Raw genomic sequence first — 17298 nt, 5'->3', positions numbered from 1 at the left:
TGGTGATAAGAGGAAACGAAGACCAGAAGTACCTGATAGTGATGGGTGATGACCAAACAGCCTGTTCACAGTATTACATAGACCCCTGCACTTGCTGGAAGGAGAAAAGATGCCTCAATTCCTCCATCAGAATTGGCGACAACAGGCATCCCTGCACAGTCCCCCATATCTATGGAAATGCGTCCGAGTAGCTCCTTTTCACCTTGGATGTAAGCACATGCTCCTTTAAGGCAAAGCTCTGTAGGCACACAATATCATTTGGCTTTTCAGCAGATCGAGGGCTCAAAGCCCAGTGTGCCCACTCTATTCCTGGTTTCAGAGTCTCATCCTACAAAATCCACCGCAACAACTGGGAGGTCACTTCACTCACATCAGATTATTTCTACAGGCGCAGTTTTCCAAGTCCTCCACCTTGTCCTGCAACTCTTGAAATTTGCCCTGAACATCCTCCAAGCCTTGCTGCACTTTGATCACATTTTCCTCAAAGGTTTCCACTCTGGTATCAATAGTGTTGACCCGGGTACCCATATCTGCCATAGCAGTTCTGAATTCCTTTAGGGCCTCCTGGAACTGAGCTGCCACTCCCAATATTTCCACCTTTTCCTCCTCCATCCACTCTCTCATGTCTACTATCGTGAGTGCCACACTATCATTCTACTCCATTGCAGTCTACTCCTCACTGCTTTTAGTCATGGCCTCCACAGTCTGCTGCCTGCCCGCTTCATCATCCAACCCCACACTATGTGGAGTGTTGCCCACCATCTTCTTACCAGGTCCTACTGCTATTTTCTCTCCATCAACTTTTTTCTTTGTGGTCAATGGAAGCTGTCAATTGGGAGTAATCTTAATTAAAAAAAAAAAGGTGGTATAGTCTAATTGTGCTATTAATATTGGGGGAATTGCGCAGGTTGAGATCAGAGCTTTGCTCTTAAGCTCCCATTCACTCTGGTGACATCACTTCCTCTATATAACTCAATTTCCAATTCAGTTCCCTGGGACTCCATATGCCAGTCTAAACAAATGACTCTTCAGTTGTTTTTTTAAAAAAGTAGTACCGGGTTTGCACTCTAGTCTCCATCAATAGCTGCTTCCATTCTTTTGGTCCCACAATAGAGAACATATATAAGAACATAAGAATTGCCGCTGTTGGGTCAGACCAGTGGTCCATCCTGCCCAGCAGTCCGCTCATGCTGGGCCCCAATATTGCTCCAAATGAGTCCAGTCTCACCAGTTTAGCTTGAACTTGTCCAACTTTGTCTTGAAACCCTAGAAGGTGTTTTCCCCTATAACAGACTCTGGAAGAGCGTTCCAGTTTTCTACCACTCTCTGGGTGAAGAAGAATTTCCTTACGTTTGTACGGAATCTATCCCCTTTCAACTTTAGAGAGTGCCCTCTTGTTCTCTCTACCTTGGAGAGGGTGAACAACCTGTCTTTCTCTACTAAGTCTATTCCCTTCAGTATTTTGAATGTTTCAATTATGTCCCCTCGCAGTCTCCTCTTTTCAAGGGAGAAGAGGCCCGGTTTCTCTAATCTCTCGCTGTACAGCAACTCCTCCAGCCCCTTAACCATTTTAGTCGCCCTTCTCTGGACTCTTTCGAGTAGTACTGTGTCCTTCTTCATGTACGGCGACCAGTGCTGGAAGCAGTACTCCAGGTTAGGGCGCACCATGGCCCGGTACAGTGGCATGATAACCTTCTCGGATCTGTTCGTGATCCCCTTCTTGATCATTCCTAGCATTCCGTTCACCCTTTTCGCCGCCGTAGCACATTGTGCAGATGGCTTCATAGACTTAACATAGTAACATAGTAGATGACGGCAGATAAAGATCCGAATGGTCCATCCAGCCTGCCCAACCTGATTCAATTTAAATTTTTTAAATTGTTTTCTTCTTAGCTATTTCTGGGCAAGAATCCAAAGCTTTACCCGGTACTGTGCTTGGGTTCCAACTGCCGAAATCTCTGTTAAGACTTACTTCAGCCCATCTACACCTTCCCAGCCATTGAAGCCCTCCCCAGCCCATCCTCCACCAAAACAGCCATATATAGACACAGTCCGTGCAAGTCTGCCCAGTACTGGCCTTAGTTCAATATTTAATATTAGTTCAATGTTTAATATTACTTGTGGATCAGAACTCCCAAAGAAGTAACAATAAGCAAACACGTCCTTTTTGACTGCAAAGATCTGTCAAGAGTAGAGAAATGTAACACTTCTAAATAATGCACTGAGGTATGATGTATGGTATGAGGTACTGCACTGAGGTTTGATGAAACATTATTTTACGTTTAATTTTTGAGGCAACAGAAAGCCAGTGTAATTTACCCAGATGAGGTAAGATATGTTAAATCCACAAAAGATTCAAAAAGGAGGCATTAACAATTTGCAGCAACTTAATACAATTAGGAGGTAAATCCATGTAGACAGAATTATAATAATGAAAGCCACTAAGGGCTATGGCCTGTACCACTTATCTGAAAATTTCTGTGGAGAGCAATGTCTGGTTAACATTTTAAAATTAAAGACAGGCCCACTGATCATGGCCTGAATTTGTGGCTTTAATGCCATAATGAATCCTACAGGAACACCTAAGCTCTGCACTTCATGTGATCTTAATGGGACCACCAGAAAAGTAAAATATGGGATATCTGAATCCAAGTCATGGCTAACCAGCAAGATCTATTTGTTCTTTCTCATCCAGTCTGATAGACAGTCAAAAACTGCCTGCAAAGATACAACAGAAATGGAAACGGAGACAGTTTGTGGGAGAAAGAACTGTATATCCACTGACTTAATGGGATTAAGTACAAATTGGAAAGGACAGGAGAACAAGAGCAACCTGTGGTACTCCAGTTTCTAATGGTCTAGGGCAGTGGTTCCCAAACCCTATCCTGGGGGACCCCCAGCCAGTCGGATTTTCAAGATATCCCTAATGAATATGCATGAGAGAGATGTGCATATAATGTTAGTGAGCTTTGTGAAAGCTGTACTGAACTGGATCCATAATTGGTACTGTTTCTAAATAGTGTTCTAACTGAACAAGGACCCACCTTCTCCATTAACTTCACCAAATTGAATAACATAACATAACATAAATCTTTATATACCATGAAAGCTTTTCAGTTCAAGGCGGTTTACAGGAAAAATGGTTGAGGAGAGTCAGTGAACTACAACAATGGAGAAAGGACTGAAAATTGTATAGATCACATAGAGCTGTGGTCTTAAACTCAAACCCTTTGTGGGGCCACATTTTGGATTTGTAGGTACTTGGAGGGCCGCAGAAAAAAAATAGTTAATGTCTTATTAAAGAAATGTTCTTTATTGTATCACAGCTCTATTTTACATCCAACGAGATTATATGTTAAAAACAAACAATACCTGGGGGGCCAGGCATTGAACTAATATGTAACAAGGCACTTTAATTGCACTATTTGCACAAAAAACCTTTGTACAAATTGCACTATTTGCACAAGATTCTAACAAACGCTGGTATTTCGATTTGATTTTATATTTTCCCTGCCATTTTGTATAGTGGCAGGAATATTAAGAAGTTATGGCTCAACATCTAGCCTTATGAATTTTTCCAGCGTTTCTAGATACTGAATCGGTGTATTTATGGATGGAAGAATTTTGTTTGTTTTTAACATATAATCTCGTTGGATGTAAAATAGAGCTGTGATACAATAAAGAATATTATTTAATCATCACAGAATACTATCAATTGACTCCCTAGTAGTGTGTATTATTAAAGAAATGACAATTTTGCATGAGGTAAAACTCTTTATAGTTTATAAAACTTTCCTTTAACAGTTAAACTGACACATTTCAATCACTATATTGAAAATAAAATCATTTTCCCTACCTTTGTTGGCTGATGACTTTATTTTTCTGTGCTTTTAACTGTTTCCAGGGCCTTCTTGTCCTTTGACTGTTTTTCTCTCCATCTTCACTTTCTGCCTTGCATCCATTTTTGGCATTAACTTAATATTCAATTTTTCTGCTTTCTTTTCAAAATTTACGTTTCCATGTCTTACCTTCCCTTCCTATCTCTCTTCTTCCGTCCTATTTCCATGGTCTGACATCTCTTTCCTTCCTTTCTCTCCCTCCCTCCCTCCCTCCTTCCTTCCTTTCCCCTGGTCTGGTATCTGTCTCATTCCCTTCCCCAGGCCCTGGCATCTCTCCCTTCCCCTCCACGGTCTGATATCTCCTTTCCTTCCCTCCCTCCCATGAACTTGGCATCTCTTGTTCCTCTCCTCTCCCTTGTCTTCCTTCTCCTTCCTTCCCTCTCTTTCCCCAGTTGGGTGCAGCAGCAACAGAAACAGCATTTCCCTTCCCCCTTTCATGTGCAGCAGAGGCATTTCTCTTCCCCCTTCCCTCCCTCTCCCTGTGCAGCAGCAGCAGCATTTCCCTAGGGTCCCCCTTTCCTATGCAGCAGAAGCATTTCTCTTTCCCCTCCCCTTCCGTTCCCTTCCTTGTGGAGCAGCAGCGTGTCTGGCCGGCTCCCTTGCTCAGTCACTTGTTCCGTTCAAAGCCGTGGGTGGCGGCTCCTCGCGAGATCCACGCCTGTGTCAGAAGCCTCTCTGATGTTGTGACGTCAGAGAGGCTTCCGATGCAGGAGTGGTTAGCGCGAGGAGCCGCCACCCACAGCTTTGAACGGAACAATCGACTGAGCAAGGGAGCAGGCCAGACACACTGCTGCTACACAAGGAAGGGAAGGGGGAAGAGAAATGCTGGTGTGGATGGCACGAAGAGCCACCGCCGGCCGCAGCTTTGACCGGAACAATCAACTGCAGCAAGGGAGCAGTTGATCATCGCGTCCAGACTGCGGGCCGCAAAATAGCACCTGCCCGCGAGTTTGAGACCGCTGACATAGAGGGAGTTTTTAAGCAGGATTTTATAAGAAGGGAGATAAATGGGTAAAGATGTTCATTGTCTTAGAGCAACAACATGGAATAGAGTGTCAATGGGTCGGGAGTCTTTTCATGGAGAATTTAAGATGGGTTATTCTGTTTGGGGAAGAGGAGCATTTTTAGGAGCTTTCTGAAGTGCATTTAAGAGGTTGATGTTCTGACCAGTTGACTGCATTCAGGATCTTTGGAGGCTGCTTGGTATGGTAGGAGTCTATTGATGAATCTCTTTTGAGTGCATCCTTTGATTGAGGGGAAGGCGAACAATGATAGAGGTTGAGTGGATCGACTTTGGGTGGGTAGTGAGGAAATTGACATAAATTGAAAAGCATATTTGATGTAAACCAATATTTTTAAAGAAACAGGGCAAATGATCTGCAAGATCCAATGTGGTAAAAGCAAAATAGCAGATCTGAAGAAAATCCTATATTGTAAAAGGATTTTAGTCACTACAGTATAACCAGATGCCTGATATAGGCTGTGTTTCAGCCTTTGTAGGGATGTATCAGGAGCAAGAAACCAACAGATATCGAAGAAAACAAGTGGTCAGTTGGTCCACAAGGGCCAGAGCGGCAAGAAACAAATGACAGACCAAGACACAGAAGTTGATCCAACACCTTTAATAAATAACAGTTCTTTATTAAAGGTGTTGGATCAACTTTTGTGGCTTGGTCTGCCATTTGTTTTTTACCAATAGATGTCGACCACAGTTATCATCTATGTCAGGGGTGTCGAACTCAATCAGAGAAGGGGCCAAAATCTAAAATCCAGCCTAAATCGCGGGCCGAATGGTTTACTGAACAGTCATAAACTGACAATGTTAACCAGAAATGTGAATTTAAAATGAGTGGAACAATCTTTTCCTTAACAGTGCTGTTAACCAACTCACATGCTATCAAGCAAAACAGTAATATTGGTATCAAGCAAAACAGTAATATTGGAATGTACCTAAAATGCTCATTGTTTTGTTTTCTGGCTAGATGTCTGACACCGTTTTCCCCATATCAATGAGTCAATGTTCGGTTTTATTTCTTGGGCTGTAGCAACCCGCAAAACAGCATGGAGGTTGTCATCGGTAATGCGTGATCTGTGCTTGTTTTTGTTCAGATTCATTATTGAAAACATCTGTTCACAAAGATAGGTGCTCCCGAACATGGATAGAATACGGGCAGCATGAAGTCGGAGCTCTGGCATTGAGTCAGGGGGCAGTAGAGGGTAGAAGTCCTCAATTTCAACATCCTGAAACCTTGATTTCAGGCCACTGTCAGACTGAAGCTCGATTATCTCCATCTGAAGGTGATGGGGCACATTGTTGACATCAACTGTAAAAGGATTGGCAAAGATGTCAAAGCCTGAGTGCTGTGTTCTAAAGTCAGAGAAGCGCCGCTCAAATTCACTTAGTAAACGGCTAACTTTGGTAGCCAGCTGACTGCAAGGAAAAGTACCAGAAATAGTGGTTGAGATACTCAAACAAACGGGAAAGTGGGCAAGATTGTCCTGTTCCAGTTGGGACTTCCATAGTTGAAGTTTACGCTGGAATGCTGTGATCATGTCAGACATCTTCGTGATGACTTGTTTGCGTCTCTGCAGCTTCAGATTCAGTTGGGCGAGATGCTCGCATATGTCACACATCATAGCAAAATCACATAGCCAGGCGGGATCCGACAGTTCAGGCAAGGGCTTTCCTTTACTTTCCATGAAAAGAGCAATTTGTTCTCTGAGCTCAAAAAATCTTTTGAGGACTGTGCTCTTGCTCAGCCATCTTACTTCTGTGTGGTATGGCACGTCTCCATGCTCTGCACCCACCTCCTGTAAAAACTGCTGGAACTGGCGATGATTCAGGCCACGTGCCCTTATAAAGTTAATAGTTTTAATGACTGTGGTCATTATGTCATTCATGTCCAGAACTTTTCCACACATAGCCTCTTGGTGGATAATGCAATGATAAGTAATCAAGGGTGTGTGGCAGTGACTTTTTTGCATTCTTTCCTTCATTAGTCCAACCAAGCCTTTCTTTTCTCCGCACATTGAAGGTGCGCCATCGGTAGTTAGCCCCACCAACTTTTCCCAGGGTAATTTAAAATTATTTATAGATTTCTCCACAGCCTCAAATATATCTCTACCAGTCGTCGTCCCATGCATGGCAGCTACATCCAAAAGTTCCTCAGTGACAGAGAGGTCGGTCTTCGTAGCACGTATAAAGATGGACAGCTGCGCTGTATCAGTGTTGTCTGTGCTTTCATCAATAGCAAGTGAAAAAGCGAGATAACTGCATGCCTGTTCGGCCAGCTGTGATGATAGATTTCCTGAGAGTTCTTGAACTCTGTCTGCAATGGTGTTTCTTGACAAACTGACAGTTTGAAAACTCTGTATCTGGTCTGGGCATACTTTCTCACACACTTTTAGCATGCATTGCTTCAAAAAGGCACCCTCTGAAAAACACCTTGAAGTACGGGCAATTTCTTCAGCCACTATAAAGCTTGCTTTCACTGCAGCATCATTTTTTCGCTGTAGCCTTTGTAAACATTTGCTGCTGTGATTGTAGTTTGCCTTTTAGTTCTTTAACAATTTTATGCTTTTCTTCCAAAGTATATTTGCCATACTTAACATTATGTTTGGTGTCAAAATGACGACGTATATTGTACTCTTTCATCACCGACACTGTCTCATAACACAATATACACACTGGTTTGCCCTCACTAAGCACAAACATGTATTCATTTTCCCATTTGTCATTAAATTGTCTGCCTTCACCGTCAACTTTTCTTTTCCTGGACATTTTGGGATCAATATTGGCAGTAAAAGATGTAGTTTATTGGAAATCTGCGTTAGAATGAAAAAGTCAGTCAATAAATGCCTGGCTGGGTACAGATAGCAGATTCTGTTGCGATTTTTATGCCTACACTTTATGCCAGGAACTGGCAGCTTCTGCTGTGTATTTTTTTTACATAGTTCCCCCCCCCCCCCCCCCCGACGTCCGATTCACCCCAAGCAGGACCGCTCGCACGCACCTGCACCCCCACCCCGAAGGACCGCCGACTCACCGATTCCCAACACGATCGGGGCAAGAGGGAGCTCAAGCCCTCTTGCCCCCCCGACTCCCCGACACGATCGGGGCAAAAAGGAGCCCAAGCCCTCTTGCCCCGCCGATTCCCCAACTCCCCGACAATATCGGGCCAGGAGGGAGCCCAAGTCCTCCTGGCCCTGGCGACCCCCCCCCCCCCCGCTAGTTGTTCGGGCCAGGAGGGAGCCCAAACCCTCCTGACCACGGCGACCCCCTACCCCCACCCCGCACTACATTACGAGCAGGAGGGATCCCAGGCCCTCCTGCCCTCAATGCAAACCCCCCTCCCCCATCGACCGCCCCCCCCCAAGAACCTCCGACCCCCCTGGCCGACCCCCACGACACCCCCACCCCCCTTCCCTGTACCTTTCTGTAGTTGGCCGGACAGACCGGAGCCAAGCCCGCCTGTCCGGCAGGCAGCCAACGACGGAATGAGGCCGGATTGGCCCATCCGTCTCAAAGCTCCGCCTACTGGTGGGACCTAAGGCTCCCGGGTCTATTCTGATTGGCCCAGGCGCCTTAGGCCCCACCAGTAGGCGGAGCTTTGAGACGGATGGGCCAATCCGGCCTCATTCCGTCGTTGGCTGCCTGCCGGACAGGCGGGTTTGGCTCCCGTCTGTCCGGCCAACTACAGAAAGGTACGGGGAAGGGGGGTGGGGGTGTCGTGGGGGTCGGCCAGGGGGGTCGCGGGTCGGCTGGGGGGGCAGTCGGAGGTTCTTGGGGGGGGCGGTCGATGGGGGGAGATAGATAGCAAGTACGGCCGGTGAGATCACAAGCCTCCTATGTCACTGCGCGTCATTGTGATGGAACGCAGCGGCGTGCAGTGATGACAGCGCGGTGCGGGCCACATTGCAAGGCCTGGCGGGCCGGATTTGGCCCGCGGGCCTTGTGTTTGACACATGTGATCTATGTGCTAAAATAGTAGCGCTTTCACCAGCTCACTCTCCAGCTTAACTTGCAGCTGTCCAACAAGGGAGCCCAATTTTACATCAAACTAACAGAGTTATAACGAGACCTAATATGTTTTACAGTTTGTTTTTCTATAGAATGAATAATACTACAGTCCGCTCACAAGAAATTGAAGAATGGAAAAATGATCAGACTATGGGATGGGATTAATATCCAGGCATTCGTCTGTGGAAAAATTTAATGGTAAAAAAAAATCAAATCCAAGACATGCCCAGTTGAATGCATTGCTCTTTATTTAATTTGATACGTTCCTAATGCTGATAAAACACAAAAGAAAATATTTGTATACACAGTATTAAGAACAAGAGGTTGATTAAACAATTTAGGCCCTCTTTTACTAAGCTGCAGTAGAGATTTCTGCTTTGGCCAGAAGTGATAAATGCTCTGAAGCTGCTTTGACACTCATAGAATTCCTGTGAGCATTGAAGTATTTAGTACCCTGGGCCATGGTAGAAACCTCTATTGCAGCTTAGTAAAAGGAGGGGTGGTTAGAGAGTTCAACTGGCAAAGTTACAATAGCATTCACAAACGAGAAACAATCACCTTGTAACATTTTAGGAAGACAGTAAACCAAGCAAACAAAAAGATGCATTGACTAACGCCAGCATGTCTATTGTTTCAAAATGACATTAACATACTGTAACATTAAAAAAAATTAAGATCTGCACGATAAATAATAACTTCCCCTATTGTTTAAATCATGGTAGAACATTTTTCCTGGATTTTCACTGTTTTCAGTATACAAAATTATGCCATTAGCTTTCTCACAGGAACACACAAATTTTATTATATGATGCCATCAAAATAATGCTATTAACACTCAAGGTTCTTCATTTAGTTCAGCCTTTATTTTTTTATTATTAATTTCATTCAGTACTTATAGAATGTTATGGTCTTCCCAATAAAACATTTAGGATACTATAAGGAGCACCACATCATTATATTAGAATGCTATCCTAAACTGCCTTAGGTTAGAGAGATCCTTGAAAAAATGTAGAAGTGGACTCAAAGGCCTGGATTCTTTATAAGACGCCCGGTCTCAGAAGCCAACGGGCGTCTTATGTAGAATCGGACCTAAGGCCGCCAAAAATAAACCTGATTCTCTAGCCAACGTCCATGTTACAGATGTCACCCCCTCCGAATGAACATGGCATGAGGGATTGGACACCCTCCTGCCTGGAATACCCCTCACCCTCCCCTGTAGATCACTGGCAGGAGAGTGCCCCCCAAATGAAACCGGCAGGAGGGCACCTAATCCCTCCTGCCGGAAACCCCCCACCGTTGATATCGCAATGACCCATCCATGTGTGGACCCCCCCTGGACCCCCTCCCACTAACCTTTAATGATGGCCGGACTGGTCTTCCCACTGGCCGGCAGGCCCACCTCCGTCAAAATGAGGCGGGCCTGCTCCTTCCTGGTGCATTGTGGGATGCACCAGCAAGGGGCCTAAGGCCTGATTGGCCAAGACACCTAAGGCCCCTGCTATGGGTAGGGCCTTAGGTACATGGGCCAACCTAAGATTCCAGTTGACCCATGTGCCTAAGGCCCCTATCCATAGGATGGGCCTTAGGCCCAGCCAATCAGGCCTTAGGCATCCCACAATGTACCGAGAAGGGGCAAGCCCGCCTCATTTCGATGGAGGCGGGCCTGCCGGACAGATGGTGGTAAGTCCCTGCCAGCCATCATTAAAGGATAGCGGGGGGTCCAGTGGTGGTGGTTGTCGCAATACGGTGGGGGTGGGAGGTTTCTGGTGGGGGTGGGAGGTTTCTGGCAGGAGGGATTAGGCACCCTCCTGTTGGTTTCGTTCGGAAAAGGGTGGGGGGTATTCTGGCAGGAGGGTTTGGGCACCCTCCTGCCGGCGATCTTCGGGGTGGGGGGGTGGAGGGTCTTCCAGCAGGAGGGATTGGGCATCCCTCCTGCCACATTCGTTTGGGGAGGGGACTGGCGGCTGTGTCTACTTACAATTTAGGCCAGCATTTTGCTGGCTTACATTGTATGTGTCTCCCACTGGACTAAGGAGATGCATGCAGCTGCCTAAATTTGCCTAAGGCTACTTCCAGGGCAAATAACTCCCACGCCTAGCCTTAGGCGAGCTTAGGCAGATATGGAGGCCTCCCTAGGCACCCGGAGGTGCCGCCAATGTAGGTTGCCTTCCTCAGGAACTTTAAAAAAAAAGTGCATCTCGATTGGCTGGTTAGACAGCGGTTGGACGCCTACCACTGCCTACAATCGAGACACCATTTGCAGAATCTGGGCCAAAGTGTTCTTATTGCAAAATGTTTGATTTATAAATTTGTATGTGGTGTTTCGTTAAGATAACCAGTTGCCTTTGTAAGAATAAAATGAAAATACTTTTTGTTCTTTATGATCTGTCACTTTTATTATGATTTTAGTTTTTCTTCTATCTCTAATTTATAATATTGTGTAAACCACTCAGATGCTATATGATGGGCAGCATATCATTTATTTTTTATCATTTTGTTCAAACTTAATAAATTGCCTTATATGCAAAGCATGCCAAGGTGGTGCACAATATATAAAATAAAGAATAAATTATGAAGAAAGTTATAAAATTGATCGTAAAGATTGCATTCATACAAAACTCACAAACAATCCAACAATTTTGTTCAGGCCTTTTTCTGGGCTTATAAATTGCCATCTCTGACGTCCAATAAACAAATGGACATATTCCTAGGGACCAATTGGTACTTTCTACCCCAATTAATCAGTGAATGCAGTCTGAAAAGCTAAATTAACTGTAAACTTTATATTTACTATGAAGAAAACAGAGTCTTTGAGCTAGCCCTCCTTTTTGCAATTTTAGACACTAGCTGCTATTCTCTGTGACCATGTTTCTCAACCATTAGGGTCACATTGAGAAAGTGCCCTTTTGTTAATGAAGTTTAAATAAAATCTGGTATAATTAAGTACTGCATTGGCTTTCTATGTTCATTATATGTAAACATGTATTTTTTCTCTTTCTTGCAGGTCCTGCAAGCATAAGTTTGCTTAGTCCAGGAATCTTGGAATATTTACTGGAAAGCCTGGTATGGCTTCCTCTGCATCTTGGTTTTTATTTTATGGTGGTGGTGGGGAGGTTGACCACATAAGAATTGTCTTTTTGAATATACAGTAGGTATTAAGCCAGTGTGTTATCACCTTTAGTGCAGTGGTTAATGACCAGTGTGTTTGATAAACAAATAGGGTAGTCAGTAAACTGTACATTTACTGTACTTGTAGATGTTATCATGAGACCTTAACTACACTTGAGAGCATAGTGCATATTTTATGGTAATACATCTGCAAAGCAATTGGTACAAATGCTTTTTTTTTTCTTCACTAGTTGGTAATGAACTGTTTTGCATCTCATTACCATATGGTTACCATACCATAGGGTTTTCATTTAAATTCTTGCAAACTAATGTAAATTTGAAGCACTAATGTGTTATTCCTGGTGGAATTCTGCCCAAAAATATTTGAAAATTCTGTATAAAAGTTTTGAAAATTCTACTCATAATATTTTAAAATTCTGCAAACTTTATTTCCAGTGAAAAAGGAATATGAGGGCTATTCACCTCCACCCTTGAGTTTTTGCAGAAGAAATCGTCTACACCTTTTCAGCTCCGCCTCCTTGTATCAATGGGCAGTCCCCCATCTCTTCAGTTTTTCCTTCTGCAAGTGAGTTGCGAAGGTGTCTTTTCTTCTGCTCTGCAATTGGAGTTGTTATTTTTGGGTTTTTAATCCAAAGTTCAAGGCTTCATCTAGAGGTTCCCAGGATTTCTAGGGAGAAGATACAGCTGGGGGGAATGGGTACCCCTTTTCCAGGCAACTACCTAGCTGTCCTGCATTATCACTTATAGTGTTCCCCTGGAAGCTCAGCTCACCCCTGATTTATCAGATGTTTTAATGCAAGCTGAGAGGCCCTGTGTTGTCCAAAGGACTGTAGCAGGTTCCAGCTGCATTCCTCCCCCTAAAGACAAGTGAAGAGTTAGTGGGGTCAAGGGTTTCAGGATCTCAGAGCCTGTCTAAAAGGCAGCCCAAAGAGACAAGCTTCTGGAGGATTTTATGTGCTTTGTGCTTGTCCAAGGCAGAAATCTCCTTTGACCAGCTGCAGTGTGAATTGATACAAGCACGGCAACAGGCAGATCTGTGAGTACAGTCTTATTACTGTCTATGGGAGACTTCGGGTTGGCTAAAAAATGAATGTTTTGAGGATCTCAGCCTTCCTGTAGGGTCCCCTTACCTCCCAAAAACCTATTCTGAATATTTTGAACTTTTATTCAGCTCTCCTGGGCCATTTTCTGGTGCCAAAACACTACTGCAGCAGCCATCTTGAATTTTCCTTATTTTTAATTTAAAAGCCTCTGTCTGCCTCAACACACTTTGGTTTTACTAATAATTGACTTATATGGACCTCCCTAGGCCTTTCTACCTCTACTGTGCTGGCTGACTGAGGAGCGACCATGGGCCACAGGGCATGTGAGGGTTGGGGACGGGAGTGCTGGGCTTAGTCCCCTTTGGTCCCTCCAGGATCTCGGAGTTGTAGGAAGCTCAAATATTGGGCTAAAAATCCCTCTTAGAACTCTCAAATTGTGACTTGGCATAGTAGGTGAAATGAAAATGCGCAGATGCCTCAGAACCCATGAAGAGACAAGAAATGTAAAATTCAATGCGCACCTGGTACTGAAATAGTATACAGTGACAAATATGTCTACATTTTTGTGTATGGGAGCAGAGGTCTTTCACGAAAAGGTTTTCCGCAGGAACCAGAGATTCAGTCAGAAAATGACTGGGATGATGGGGGGGAGGGTGTCAGGTTTAATTACTTTTTTTATGCTTTCACAAAGTGAATCTTCAGATTTAGAGAATTCCAGGTTACAAGTGGACGCTACCAGCCAAGAATCTGTGGCAGTCCTGGACCAGGCAGAGAACCTGATAGTGTGCAACTCTTTAAATCGGTGGACTTAATGGAAATCATTACAGTACCTCTGATGGAGTTAAGTTAAGTTTGGAACCACCTTAAGCTTCCATGGCTCAAATCTCTCTTATCTCACAGAATCATAGGGTGGACTTAATCCTCAAACAATAGTTTGAAGCTTTAACTTTGGGTCTTAGAGCAACGGCGGAGGCTTCATTTATGGTGCGCACCTGCCATAATGCTGTACCACGCTTTAGCTTCAGAGGAGAGCGCATACCCCCTCCTCTCTCCTGGTGGTATTTTCTGGGGTTGATTTATGTAGCAGATGCTCTATATGATGGATTCATGGTCATAAGCAAAGTGTCTGCTTATTCTGTCTCCGCCCACAGAAAGCTCTGGATCAGACAACGGGCAGAAGATTCTGCCTCTAAAGCTAATTTGAACAGGCTTTTTGTCAATGGACAAATACTCTTTGGCAAAGGATCAGATGCTCTTATGATCAGTGTGGCAGATTGTCATTCTAAGTCATTATCAGACAGTAGATCACGTTCCCCAGGAGGGTTAAGTCGTGGTTCCTTTTATGGCTTCAGATGGTCTTGCCAGTCATCGGCAGGCTCCTCCACTCAAGAGATCATTTTGTAGATCTAGACAGAGTTTTTGGGGCTCCAGAAGAGCTCGGACACCAGATTTCCATTCAATAGCCATTCCTAAGAAGTCCCAGTGACGCAAGGCCCAAGCTAGCCTGTATAGGAGGGAGACTTGGAGTTCAGGGAGACTAGGGCAAAAATTGGTTCAGACAATGCATGCTGTACATTATTCCAGAGGGCTACAAGCTCGATTTCTTTGTGACTTCTCCAGCCAGATGACTAGAGAAGGCAGTCAAAGTCCGAGAGACAGTAAAACAGCTTCTGGGGATTCAAGCCGTAGAGCCTCTGCCAGATGCAGATTTGGGCTTGGGCATATACTTTATTGTACTCAAGAAAGACTCAAATGACTCTTAGTGCAGCACTAAAGGTGCCCAGGTTCCATGTGGAGACCGTATGTCAATGATTGTCGCCGGGGGGGCCGGGGAATTTCTAGCTGTGCTGGACTTGACGGAGGCTTACTCGCATATTCTTGTATACCTGGAACACAGAAAGTCTTTCAGGTTCCATGTGCTGGAAAAGCATTTTCAATTCTCAGTGCTTCAGGTTGGCAACAGCACCTCACACCTTTACCTAGGTGCTGGTAGTTGCAGCAGCTCACCTGCACAAGGCAGCGATCCAGGTGTATCCATGCTAGAATGATTTGCTGATCAGAGCTTCATCCAAGGCCGACAACGAGAAAGCTATGGTGCAAGTTGCCTAACTGCTACAGGACCTAGGTTGAATCATCAGAAGTGCCTAGAGCTGACACAATTCCTGTAGTACTTGGGGGATCTGCTTTCACATGGTGGAAGGCTGTTCTTTTTCTTCCAGAGCCACGCAAATTAGCATTATCTATAGGTGCTGCAGTCAGTGGTGCAACCATAGAGATTCTTTTCTTTTCTATTTAGTACTATGTAAACCACTATGATGATATATTGAACAGCAGTCTATAAATACTAATAAACATAACCATCTGTGCCCCCTCTAGGAAGTGATATTGTCCTGCTGGTCTTAACAGATGGATTCTTTCCAGATGCCACTGACCTGGATGGCAGAGGCATGTTAAAGTTGGTGTTTGTGGCTCCAGATGGAGTTGGTGGCCAAAGGCTTGCCTCTCCACATATCCTCTTGGGTGATCCTGATGACAGATGCAAGTCTTTATAGCTGGGGGAGTAATTGCGAGGGTCATCTTGCTTAGGGCCGACGGTTGCCCTTTCAGAAAAAATGGTTTATCTACAGATTGGAACTGCGAGCCATTTGTCTAGCGCTGCAGTCCATGGAAAACACCCTAGAAAGCAAAGCGGTCAGAGTTTTCTCAAACAATGCCACAGTTGTGGCATATGTCATCATCCAGGGCCGCACCAAGAGTGCTTCGTTGAGGCTGGAGGCTCAGTTGTTGGTCCACATACAGGCTCTATCAGAAACACATGTAGCAGGAGTGGACATATGTAACTCGACTATCTCAGCTGGCAGACCCAAGACTCTGTCGTGGAGACCCAAATAGTCTTTGTCCTGGAAGGCCTTTGACAGCATTGTGAGGTGATGTGGCATCTGATGTGGCGTTCGTGTGTTCAGTTCATTCAGATGATAAAATATATCTGCCAGGTATGCCAGCCTTGCACACCACTCATCACTTGCAAGCTGCTTTGCGTAATCTGACCTCTCATTTGTCAGAAACACTTTAAGTTCCTCCCGCAGCTCATACACACGAACCAAGACCTTGCCACGCGACAACCACCGGACAGACACTTGTGCAGTTTTCCCACTTAAGTCCTCCTTTTTCAAGGTATTCTGATGTGACCCGAAAAATTTCTTCTCCTGTTGTTTTTTCTGGCAATGCCTTGCAAAAAAAGAAGTTTTCTCTAATTGCATCACCATCAACAAAACGCACATTGGCCAAGAGTTGAGCATGTCCATTGATATCAGTAGACTCGTCAAGTTGCAATGCAAATTTCTCACTGATACGGATCTTTTCCAAAACCACACTTTCGATGTCTGCAGACATGTCATTAATACGTCTGGAAATTGTGTTGCCTGAGAGAGGGACTTTGGCTATTTCCTTAGCTGCTTCAGGTCCGAGCATCTCCTCTACAATAGCTTTGCAGGCAGGAAGTATTAATGTCTCTGCCACAGTGTGCGACTTTTTTTACTTGGCTATAAGTTCAGCAACTTGATAGCTAGCTTTAAGAACTCTTTCATTTACCTTTGTGGTTTTTCTCATGAAAGTTGCCTGTTTCTCCGTGTTGTCACGCAGGCGAACAAAATAGTCCGCATTCTTGTTTTGAAGCGAAGGGTGTTTCGTTTGGAGATGGCGTTTAAGTTTGCTTGGGACCATAGCACTGTTAGCTAGCTTTTCACCACACACCACGCACAGTGGAGTTGGTTTGTTTGCATCTCCAGTGAAAGTAAATCCAACTGAAATATAGCTTTCGCTATATTGCCTTGCGCCAGAGAATTTGCTTGCGCTAACCATCTTTGCTTTCTTTTGACCCTCACTCATACTTGGGCTCTCATCTGGCTCCAAATTTTGTTCAGAGTCTAGTTCTTTCCTTTTCAAAAACTTGTCCATCACTGCAGTATCTCACTGTCACTCAGGACTTACTGCGCTTGTCTCCTCCAGATAGCCGCTGTCCATCACACTCAGCACTCTTCTGATCGATCCCCGATGAGCCGGCGGATGACAGCTCCAGATGACAGCTCTGTAAAACTAAACAAGCCAGACCAGCACAGATCAATCCTACACCGTCAATCCTAACAGAAAACCATGTCTTTCAAACACACAGAACACAGAAAACACCTTCGCCTAGTATGGAATATGT

General features: G+C 44.6%; 1 protein-coding gene across 10 annotated transcripts in view; it reads left to right on the top strand.

Annotated features, from left to right (window-relative positions):
- The window catches only part of RSPRY1 (ring finger and SPRY domain containing 1), a 351216-nt gene that overhangs the window by 177085 nt on the left and 156833 nt on the right, over nucleotides 1-17298 (top strand). For 9 of the 10 annotated variants that reach the window (XM_033940897.1, XM_033940899.1, XM_033940896.1 and 6 more), the window contains one exon: nucleotides 11924-11982. The exons of the other annotated variant lie outside the window; for it this stretch is intronic. In XM_033940897.1, coding sequence (XP_033796788.1) covers nucleotides 11924-11982 — 59 coding nt within the window. The remainder of the gene's footprint in view (nucleotides 1-11923; nucleotides 11983-17298) is intronic. 10 annotated transcript variants of the gene reach the window in all.

This window comes from Geotrypetes seraphini, chromosome 4 (assembly GCF_902459505.1).
Source record: "Geotrypetes seraphini chromosome 4, aGeoSer1.1, whole genome shotgun sequence".
NCBI lineage: Eukaryota > Metazoa > Chordata > Amphibia > Gymnophiona > Dermophiidae > Geotrypetes > Geotrypetes seraphini.
The sequence above is the reverse complement of the archived record's forward strand: the minus strand, read 5'-3'. Positions and strand labels throughout refer to the sequence as shown.